This window comes from Saimiri boliviensis, chromosome 1, assembly GCF_048565385.1.
Source record: "Saimiri boliviensis isolate mSaiBol1 chromosome 1, mSaiBol1.pri, whole genome shotgun sequence".
Taxonomy (NCBI): Eukaryota; Metazoa; Chordata; class Mammalia; order Primates; family Cebidae; genus Saimiri; species Saimiri boliviensis.
Window position 1 is genome coordinate 221218839 of NC_133449.1, and position 12095 is coordinate 221230933.

General features: G+C 32.5%; 1 protein-coding gene across 10 annotated transcripts in view; it reads left to right on the top strand.

Annotated features, from left to right (window-relative positions):
• TMEM161B (transmembrane protein 161B) overlaps positions 1-12095 on the top strand; it is an 82582-nt gene that overhangs the window by 58244 nt on the left and 12243 nt on the right. For 9 of the 10 annotated variants that reach the window (XM_074383926.1, XM_003920769.4, XM_074383965.1 and 6 more), the window contains 5 exons: positions 2885-3036; positions 3540-3600; positions 4098-4238; positions 6932-7045; positions 10821-10995. In XM_074383926.1, coding sequence (XP_074240027.1) covers positions 2885-3036; positions 3540-3600; positions 4098-4238; positions 6932-7045; positions 10821-10995 — 643 coding nt within the window. The remainder of the gene's footprint in view (positions 1-2884; positions 3037-3539; positions 3601-4097; positions 4239-6931; positions 7046-10820; positions 10996-12095) is intronic. The other variant, XM_074383972.1, reaches the window with a different exon arrangement.

Sequence of the window (12095 nt, forward strand, 5' to 3'; positions counted from 1 at the left end):
TTATGGTGAATGTAAGAAGACAGTTGGAATAAAAATAACCTGCTGGTAAATAAATGTCTTTAAAATGTGTATGCTGAAGCTCTACTTAAGTATTTTCAGGTCCTAAATCATATTTTCATTATAGCAAATATTTTAACATGCAGAGGTCTTTTTAATCAAAAAGTTCAGGGGTTATCATCTAGCTTTCATTATCTGATTTTGTATTGTCTTAGAAATAAATTGGTACTTAATTTACAAAATAACAGTATTATAAGTAATACCTTTATAATCATCCATAAAGAGATATATTAAAAAATTGAAATCAGTTCCTAGTACAGTAATTTTTACATAGTAATTCCAACTTAATGTGGATTGTCTTATAAAATGCTTGCAAATAAAATAATCCTTTCTTAGAGAAATAATGCTATCTATATGTGATGTTCCTATTCCTATCCAGGTTAGCCCATGAAAGTTGATTTGATCTATAAAGTAGTATGTAAGACCATACTTTTTCAAAGAAAATAATGCTATTACCAAATAAGTAATTAGGAAATCAAAGTTGAGAAAGTGTTTTATTTATCTTCAATCATGGTATTTGAGAAAAAAAAAAAAAAACCCAGAGATTTGTGTGAAAGGGAGATATTTTCTATCACTCATTATTCTGAGGATCTGGTTGTCCCAGGAATAGGTGGGTAAAGATTGGCTGTTCCTAGACTTGGTGTTTGTTTTTACATTTTAAAGGGACTTTAGCCACTTGTAAGCCTTAGGAAAACAAAGTCTTAACCTTTATAAAACCCAGAAAATACTTTATATTTACAAAGACAAGTAGTAAATAATTTTCACTTTATCTCCAATGAAAACAGGTCTCAGACTAGAACTTTTTCCAAAGAAGTTGATTGTTTTGGCCTTCAAGTAAATTATCTGAGGGAAAGTGTTGTCGTTCAAAACTTCTAGTTAACTATTAAAGCAGAGAATTAATACCATTTCAGCTTACCTAAACTGTGTAAAATACTTCTATGGCAAGATATCCTTATTGTTTGAGCACCTACTATGTGCCAGGCACTGTTCTTGGTAGTCTGACTACACCAAAAAACAAGAGACAAGAATCCTTGATCTCTTAGAGTTTATATTCTAGTAGAGAGTTACTTCAAGTTCCACTTGAACAATGTCAAAAAGTTCTCATTATCTTCAGGTTGGTTTACTTTGAGGTACATGCCCATAGATGGAGTGGCTGTAACTCTACATTTTTATCCAGTACCCTAGGTACCATAAGAATAGGAAAGCATTAATGACTATATTAACCGTTTTTAAATAGGTCAACAAAATACAAAATCCTATTAAGAAGCAAAAAGAGTTCTTATTTTTGCCCAACCCTTCCTGAATAAGGATTCTTCTGATTATGAGAATGTTTTAATTCTTTACTTCTGTCAGGGCAGTTTTGTTTTGAAAATGTTCATGTGTTACTGCTAAATGTACCACATTTGCTTAGGTGCTGTGTAGAGTTTTTTAGAGGCAATATAATCAATTGTTAAACACATGCATTCTAGATCCAGACTATCTAGTTTTAAATCTCAACTTCCTCTAAACTAGTTGTGATTTTGAGGTTTGTACGTTTGCCTCTCAGCCACAGATTTTTTTTTTTTTTTTTTTTTTTTTTCTGAGATGGAGTTTGACTTCTGTTGCCCAGTCTGGAGTGCAGTGGTGCAGTTTTGGCTCACTGCAACCTTCACCTCCCAGGTTCAAGTGATTCTCCTGCCTCAGCTTCCCAAGTAGCTGAGATTACAAGTGTGTGCCACCACGGCTCTTGTATTTTTAGTAGAGATGGGGTTTTGCCATGTTGGTCAGGCTGGTCTTGAACTCCTGACCTCGGACGATCCACCCACCTTGACCTCCCAAAGTGCTGGGATTACAGGTGTGAGCCACTGCCCCGGCCCACATTGTTGTTGTTTCTGAGTTTTTTAAAATGTCTATAAAGTAGCAATAATAATGTGGTTAATGTAAGAATTAAAAGTTAATTGGTAATGCTCAGCATATAGCAAGTACTAAATGATAGGTGTTATTTTCCATGCTTGACATAAAGTTTATGTAAAGGTTGCTTTTCTAGGTTTGTTTGCCAAGTGCCTTATTTTGTTTGTTTTGTGATTTCAAGGAGAACTCTTTGCTGTATAATGGAGATTGGAGTTCCAGCTTTGGGCCGTGCACTGATTTAATCTTGATTGAATCAGTTTTTGTGTGTGTTTGGGTGGTTCAGATAAGATAATCTCTTCAGTATATTTTAATAGGTGAACATGTTGAAACTTTAGCTGTATTTGAATACTCAGTTGGAACTTGTTTTCTCTAAAGATTTTTGTTTAATAATAATGTGAAGTGATAATCTCAGACAGTTTCATACCACAGATCAACAATAGGTATTAGTAAAGTTCTCAAATTTTAACTTACTGGATTATTACAGATAAGTCTTGTGTTATGTGTTTAATTATAAATGTAAACTGGTTTAACAGACATGCCTCATAAAGATAGTTCTCAAGAAGAGCCTCTACCCTGGCTTTTCATGTCACTGAGAACATACTGCATAAAAATCTTGAAATAATCTTCTAGTAAAATTTGAGCCAAATAAACTAGAAATACATTCCCTAGCTACAACTTAATCTGTGAATGCTCTTTTCCTTAATTTGAAATGTTATCAACTCCACTTAGATTCGCTTTGTTTTTATGTCTTATTTTCCAGAAGACTCTTTAGATTTTTGTTAGATTTTCAGGTCCTTTAAAGAGTGTCTTGTAGATCAGCACACTGTAGAATCAAAATAAATGTAGTCCAATTTTATTGGAATCAGATCCTATAAAGATCATTGTGTATAGCTCTCATAAAGTTATTGTGGTTTTTCCTGAACTTTTCTTTCTGCAGCAAAGTTCTATTTTCATTAACTACACACTATTTTAAAGTAGAAGATGGTGGTGAAAGATCTGTTTGTGTCACCTTTGGATTTTTTTTCTTTGTCAAAGCAATGGCAGTGTTGATTGTAACAGAAAATTATCTGGAATTTGGACTTGAAACAGGTACTAGTTTCATACAACTTTAAAAACCAACTTTGCTTTATCTACTGTTAATATTTTTGACCTCAGTATATATCTGATAAATACTTAAAATTAAGTTTGAAGTATATACGCTAATGTTCTAAGTAATTAATCTTTATTATTCTTAAGATTTTTTTTGCTTTTGTTTTAGCTAAGTTTTTAATTGATTTTTCCAATAATACTCTCATTTTTTCCTTACAGTTAAATAAGCTTCTGTAATGCTAAAGTTTACTCACATAGTTAAAGAATTAATGCAAATTTTATGCACATTCATGGAATGTACAAATATCAAAGGGATGTTTTCAAAGACTGTTCTTGCTAATAACCAAATTTTATTGCATTATGGCATACTAATTAACACATGAAAGAGCTAAGCTAGTCACTTCAAACTTTAAGATGCTCTGTTTTCTAGCATTTTATTTCTACAGAAAGGTTCTGTGTTTCACATCTGTGATAAGAGTAAATCTTTTTTTTTTTTCTTACAGGGTTTACAAATTTTTCAGACAGTGCGATGCAGTTTCTTGAAAAGCAAGGTTTAGAATCTCAGTAAGTTTTTGAAAAGTTAAGCATTATTTAAATTTAACATTTTCTATTTTTAATAAAGCAGTATTTACTATAAATAGTTGTTTTAAATTAGTAGAGTTTTAAGTTGGACTGTTACTTCTAGAAACATGCTTACTCATAATTTTTATATAGAATTATAAAAATGTTATGTAAAATTAGTATCTTTCATAGAATTCTTATGTAAATTTGCATTTCTTTAATTCTTCTTCCTCCAGAGATTAAATTTATATCCAAGTCATATGTCAATTCCCTGTTGAATGTGTAGGTTAGGTTGTTGTGACTATGACTAAAGAGATACCTAGTTTAGTTTACAGTTCACCAGAATCCATTATAGATACTTGAATAGTAGCAATCTTTTTGTAGAAATTTGCTTTGTTTTACTATTATTGTGATTTGTAAGATAATTTATTAGAAGAAAGGAAATTCTTTGAAAGTTAATTATAAATATTTATCAGCTTTTTTAAAAAATTTACTTTTAGGAGTCCTGTTTCAAAACTTACTTTCAAATTTTTCCTGGCTATTTTCTGTTCACTCATTGGGGCTTTTTTGACATTTCCTGGATTACGGCTGGCTCAAATGCATCTGGATGCCCTGAATTTGGCAACAGAAAAAATTACACAGTAAGCGGAAAATGTACATAAGCACATGCAGATAAATATATGTTTTTCATCTTAATGAAGGTATATTATTGTAATGTAATCATAAATTATTGTATTGAGAATTAATAAATAACCATTTGATGTCACACTACTTCCTCTTTCAACTATAAGCAAGTTTCTTTTATTTGCTTCTAAATTTTAAGTCATATATTTAAAAAGAAACACTGATTACTAAATTTGTCTTACCTGTTAAAATGAAAGTATCAAAATTTATGTTGTTTCTCATTCGGGGCTTCTATTGCAATCTCTGTAACTAAACAGGATCTATAGAAATTTCCCTTAGAAAAATCAGATCATTTTGATTTAAAATATTGTTTAAATTTTTATATAAATTATTTAAATTTTAATGTAAAATTTTATTTAAAAGCACTTCAGAACTACAAGTTGTATATATGAGATGTTTGTTTTCCTTATGTTATTTATCTTCTTATTAGGCTCTTATTAAAATAATATATCTTTTTATTTTGGGATTAATACTATACAGTGTTACATATTGTACATTACTTCTAACTACCAAATTCTATTATAGTTCTAAAACTCTGTGTTAGTTTGGAGAAGTGATATTCCATCTTTATATGTAATTCAAAGCCCATTTATTATATTCTTTGTGGTTGTCACAGATTTTTTTTTGTTGATGTAGACATCTTGGCAGGAAGACAGGCTTGTATCTACTTCAACTTATATTCAGATCAAAGTTCCTGTCTCATCGTTTTGTTTTGCAGTAGAAGCCCAACTTGAGAATATTTTATTTTGATTTGTGTATTTATAATCATTAAGTTTCTCTGGGTGATCTTATTTCCTAAAATTTCTGTTCTTTAAAACCTATTTTTAATGATGCTGATTCTTTAGTCTTTTCGCATTCTTAACTCTCTTACCTATGTCATTTTCCTTTAATTTTGACTGTCTCTTTTTTCACCTCACTTCCATTTTTCCACATAAATGCTTTGTACGTGTGTTTACTTATTATCACCCCCTGCTACACACTCCTTCATAACCTCTTTTTTTTTTCCTCCTTTTACTCAGCATGCTTTTGGCTACATCCTGCTTTTCTCCCACCACCCGTCTTTCTAATAGCTTCTTTTAAGACAAAACCTGGTTCTCCCCCTTCTCTCTACACACACACTTCAGTCCACTAACCCCAGTGTTATGATTTAAATAAGCTGAAAAGGGTGGGTGGAGGGGAGCCCTTCACAAGCTACTGAAACCGCTGTGGGCTGCTCCTTGATACTAGAGTGTTCCCTAGCAACACTGCATACCTAATACTACTTCTTTCTTCCCCCACATCCGATGGTTTATCCAGGCTGTGGGATGAAAGAATCACTTTATAAAAACATTTAAAGCATTTAGTGGTGGTTGGGGGTGGAGTGTACATTTTAGTGTTCTTTTTAGTAAAATGTGGCTTCATTTTAAGATTTTTTTCCTTTAGGGATTTAGGGTTTTATTTTATTTTCAGTTTATTGCAACCCCTCATTGTGTTGTAGCACTCTGCCTTGATACAAGGGTGTGGGCAAGCTAGTTCTGTTGTGAGAGTTAACATGACTGGCACAAAGAGCAGCATTTTCTTCACCCTCATGGCCAGGCACTAGGACCTGTTTTTCTATCAGAGGTTAGGGCAAGAGTTCTACCTTTCCCTGTCAGGTGTTCCTGGCTTCCTGACCCAGCCTTGTTTCCTCACACAGATCATTATCATTTGCCTGTGTAGTGATACTTTAAAATATGGTGTTTGTGTGTACTTTGAACCCTCCAGTTTAGCTCTAAAGTGTGGTTGATAATGAAAGCAGTTTATGGTAATAAAATATCTGAAGAATTTGCCTATTTTCTAAAATAAGAAACATTTTCACCAGCCGCCTGTCTCTGTAGGATTCAAACTTGGACAATTAGCAATGAAGTTGTAGCACAGACCTGAAACCTTTCCTATATTAGGTATATTGACTTGTCAGGAATAATGTAAATTTTTTTGATGTGTGTGTATATATATAGGATAGAGAAATTATTTCAAGTGTGTTCATAATCATTCAAAAAGAAATTAAAATGTGGAATCACTTATTTTAACAGTGGAAATTTAAAATTATACATGATCATTACAGTTTAAAGTTTCCTCAGTTGTGGGTTTTACCATAGGTTCCATCTGCCATGTGCCTGCTAGTATTATGGACATAACTAATTACTGGCATTTACTTGTAAATAATGAGGAGATACTCTGTTTCAGTTGCACTAAAAAGTATCAGATGACTCTCCTGTACTGAAAATCCATTAGATTCACTGACTATATAAAGTTAGAATTATTAAATACCTGCTTGTTGAATCAGGAATAAAGTATGGGATTATTAAAGAACACTAAAATAGAGGTGAAGAAATCTGAATTTTCATCCTATATTTACCTCTGCTCTGTTATTGCCATGAAGGAGTCATTTAACTTTTCTATATCTAAATGTTCTCATTTGAAAAATTAAGATAATGACATAGTTTCTCACAGACTCAAATCAATGTTAAATGATAATATGATAAATATAAAATGATGATGACAGTTTTACCGTAAGTAGTAGAATACTGCAAATTAGTTCCTACCTCCATTTTAGTAAGACCCGAGTTTCTGTAGTTTATTAGCACATGCTGTTTCTTAATTTTTATATTTATTTCTTACATACTTTCAGAACATTACTTCATATCAACTTTTTGGCACCTTTATTTATGGTTCTGCTCTGGGTAAAACCAATCACCAAAGACTACATTATGAACCCACCATTGGGTAAAGAAAGTATCCCTTTGTAAGTATGAGCATTTGAGGGCTAATTGTTATCATCAGAACTGCTTTCCTAAATGTTATTTACTGTATTTGTTTTTCAGTGATAAAATCAGGACACTATATTTTTCAGACATTAATAGAAATGCTAAAAGATGTGTTATAAAATTGAAACTACAGACCATCATTTAACATTTATGTGATCTGTGTTAATGTTAATGATCATTACCTTGCACTAATATTATCTTGTACACTTATTTTTTCTCTTCTTTACATCCAGTTGTCATTTTTCAGTTGTCATTGTGCCTATTGTTTAGATACCTTCTGAAATTCTTTTTTTTAATGAAAATTATGGAGAAAAAAAGGTAGTATAAATGGAAACTCATATACTCAGCCCCTATATTTGACAGATGTTAACATTTTCCATATTTGCTTCAATTTTTTTTGTTTCGTTTTTTGATAAAGCATTTCTGAAGTAAATTAGAGACATAAGTTTTATCCCTTAGTACTTTTGTTTGCATCTCTAAAAAAAAAAAAAAGGATACTTTTCTATATAACAATATTATTGTACCTAACAAAATTAAAAATAATGTCTTAATATTATCTAATACTAGTTTATATTTCTCCAGTTAGGCAACTGCATTTTAGCAGAAGGAAACAGAAACACTTTATTAATAGGCATTAATAGCTAGACTTGATATGTTAGCCTTGTAGAACTGTTAGAGTAATAGGAAGGTTCAGACAGAACTGGTTCAAACTCCAGCTCTCCTCCTCACTAAAACCTTCACTTGAGACAGATTATTTAACTTCACTGAGCCTCTGTTTCCCCATCTGGAAAATAAAGATAATAGTTTCTACCTCACAAGGTTATCATTGGAATTAAATGAAAGATCACACGTAATGCAACCAGCTGGAATTAAGTGCTTAATAAATGTTCTTTTCACTGCCTTGCCTCATCAGAATTAAAATAGAAATACTTGACTAGTCATTGACTCTGCAGTGTACATTTTATATTGTATACTTCTTTTAGATCCTGATGTACATATAAAATCACTGATGACAATGATAGTTTTTCTTTTTAGAGTTAATCCTATTGAACCAGGGAAATAGCCACTGAAAAAGTAATGTTTCCCCCCCCCCACACACACACAACTAATTACTTTAGTGGTAATTTTACCTAGACAGGTTTCCTAAGTATTGAAAAGTAATTCTAAGGATCCTAGGGTTTTAGATAAAATCTCAGAGAAACTTCTAATTCATGTCTTAGATACTGAAAGCATTCCCAATCCTTCCTTGAAATTTGGTCATGGAAACTGGATTTCATGTTCCTATAATTATGTTCTCTAATTTTATATTTGCCTTAGTTAAATTGAGAAAATAAGGAAACTACCATTTATGATACACTTACCACATACCAGTTATTATGTGAAATATTGATACTTTACATATTGTATCTTCTTATAGTAATTGTCCATTTGTTGCTGTTTTCATCCCGTTTTATAGATGGAATAACAGACTCAGAGGTTAAATAATTTGACTGAGGTTGTTCAGCCAGAACTGGTGTACATAAAACACTTGGTAATTATACCAACATTCACTTCCCACTTCCAGCCTAATTAAACTTCATGTGGATTTATTAGTAGTGAATACTTTATTTAGTGGAAATGGGAATAAGGAACTTTTCCCTGTGTGCATATTAAATTATAGGAAAAATGTTGTTTGTACATAAAGACCTGAGGTCCTCTTTCTGTGCTTTTTCCCCCTTTGTCCCATCCCCATTTCCGACCTTTTTCATGAACATTTCAAATAAAATTATAGTCTTACGTCTGCTATCTTTTATTTTTCTTTAATTTGAATTTATGATTAAGTAATTAGACAGGCAGTTTTAATTTTTGTTAAAAATCTAAAGTGCATAGGGTAGATTGTGGAAAAAAATGGCTGCCCATCAAAGAGAGTAGGGTGAAGGAAAAATGAAGTGACAAGTTTTTTTCTGTCACATAGACAAATTTGTTGAAAGGTCTGTGTAATCAGAAACAAAAAACATGGTACAATGTAGTTTCAACCGAGAAATGTAGTTCAATCTGTCATGTGTTCTGATAAAGTATTGACAAAATAAAATATTGGTAAACAGAGTCCATGTGTGCTCATAACCTCATAAAAAGAACAGAGAACATACACAGGAAAGCTTAGAATGGCATCAGGAATTTAGGATAATTTCTTCTGCCTATTCTTTACATAGATACTTTAAGGCCTCTCATACTCCTTCTTGAAATCCTCTATCAGATCAACTTCTCAGATATTTATGTTACTTTAATAATCTAGTTAGAAAATACTATTTAATGACTATTATCCTAAATCCTGCTTTCATAAACTGAACAAATAATTTTCTGGTTCACTACCTTGTTCTGTTCCTTTCATTCACATTACCTGTTATCCTCAAAGGCTGTGAAATCTCTGTCTTCAGGCTGCTCCCAGTCAGTTGTTCTTGTTGCACAACTCCAGGGAGCACAATGTTGTTTATAGGTCCCCAGGAAAGGTTCAAGGCTGTGGATAGGCTTGTGTCTTATGTATGTCACGTTCACATGATGGCTTCTTAACTTCATTATAGTGGAAACATGTTGATAAAATGTTTTGCCTTTATCTTTCTTAGCCTACAGTGCTTTTCCATTGGAATTTTATGTCCATGTACCCTCATGACTTAATAAAAATAAATGAGAGCGTATATATAGTAAAGCCTTTGTCTAATCCCCATTTCTTACCTCCATTTTATAAACAGTTGGAACAAAACTTACACTTCAGATTTTCCTATATTGTAGTTTTAGTTCCAAGGTTTTTTTTCTTTTAATGTTTTCCCATTTGTTCTTCTTTATATGCATCCATTCTACCCTCGTGTTCTTAAGAATTTCAGGGAGACCTTCTGAGTTCCATGTTTATTCTGGCAACTCAGTCTGTGCATTGCAACAGTCATTAAGTGTCTCATAGGTGCTAGATATTAGACTAGATTCCAAGGGTGTTCTAGTCACTACATTCAAATTACTTGCAATGTAGTTCTTCATCAGAGCAGAAACCCATAGTCTTTTAAAAAAATTAAACATCAAAAGGACATCATAAGTTATCTCTTCTTTCTGAAATTCTTTAAGGAACCCTCAGCAGTGATCTGGTTTCAGAAAAGATGTCCTTAGATCACATATTTTCACCTGAAATGCTAACCTTAGCCTTGAGGAATTACTCAGAACTGAGCCAGCTTTAGTGCATAGCAAGTTAAATGAATTGTTATAGAGGAATCTCAGGCATCTGATTTCTTCATAATATATCAGAATTTTTGATTTTCCAATGGTTCCAAGTAAAAGCTCAGCAGAGTGAAAGATCCCATCCAAATATGTTTATGATCAGGCAACGCCGTACCCAATGATGATGGGTGATTGACTTGATTCATCCCATAGGCAATCCCTGCAGTTTTCTTTCTTTCCCCTAGTCACCAGTTTAAGACCACCCAACTTCTTTTTTCATGTCACAGCCAGTTTTTATCCATGGAGGAGAGTATATAGAAAAGAATCTCATGTGTTGCTCTACTTTTTTCTTCTAGATACCTGTTAACTTCTTACGCTTTCATGACACATTTGTCTGGTTCGATTATTCAAGTGAAAGTATCATACAGACAAGTCTATGGCAGAGTGAGATTCTTTATGTCTCTAACTGTTGCTAAGTATAGATTTCTTATATGGTGAGCATTAACTTAGAATGAGCATGCCAGCATATTGTTGTCTTTGAGAGCACCATATCAACTTTTTGATCTGTAGAATGACAGAAGCCACATTCGATACTCTGCGACTCTGGTTAATAATCCTGCTGTGTGCTTTGCGGTTGGCCATGATGCGTAGTCACCTGCAAGCGTATTTAAATTTAGCCCAAAAATGTGTGGATCAGATGAAGAAAGAAGCAGGGCGAATAAGTACAGTTGAGCTACAGAAAATGGTAAGTTTTATACCCTAGTCAAAATGAAAAATAGCAAAAACTGCACTGTAAAAGAAAAAAATTGGTTTTCTTTATTAGATAGTATTTCAACCCTTCATATTCTTATTGTAAATAAACAGAACAATATTAAGCTGACAGATATCAGAGACCTTGATCTAATTTTGGTACCAAGTGAAGAAGAGTTCTTAATTCCTCTTTCTGCCTTACGTGTTTTGTGTCATACAGTGGGTGGTACAAAGCTGTGTTAATGGCTAATATTGCTGAATGGGACCCCTCTAATTGATTTGAAAGACATTATAACATGTTGTCCAGACTTTAAGACTTAAAGAGTAGGGAATACGTTTAGTGGCTAAATTTATTCATTTTAATATTACTCCATGTACTTTAACATGAAGTATAAGAACTAAATTTATTTGGGGCTTCCAGAGAAGAAAAGAACAAGGAATCCATCTGCCATTATAATGGACCAGTAACCTGATTGTATCTTTTTTTTAGAGAGGTGGTTTTAGCTCCCTTGTTTTTTTATTGTTATTTTATTTTTTGTAGAGACAGGGTCTCTCTATGTAGCCCAGGCTCATCTTGAACTCCTGGGATCAAGAAATCCTCCTGCATCACCTCCCAAAGTACTGGGATTACAGGCATGAACCACCACGTCCAACCAGCTTCAGTTTTTGATTCACCTCCATAGTTAGGGGCATTTATTAAGACTTAAACAACTCTTTGTTTTACCTTTTATGTATTTTTATATTTTCCATCGTTTGACTTCAAATATGTTCGTGTAGAATGGGGACTTAAATGTTTTTATTTGTGAGGGATTTATGTTCATATGTGACTCTGCCTGCTATTGTTATTTAGTTTGATGTTTTAGGTAGATGTCCTTACAGATTTAAGCATATTGTTTTATCTTTGAAATATAAGTAAATGTATAGCATTTGAATTATAGTCATTATTTTCTCCAATATATATACATCACTTAAGACTTATTTTTAAGGAATCTATTTTAATATTCTCACATTCTAAAAACTTGTCTTCAAATTGAGCCTTTCCAAAGTCATTTTGGGGACATTTATAATAAAGCACAACTTATTAACACTTAGCTT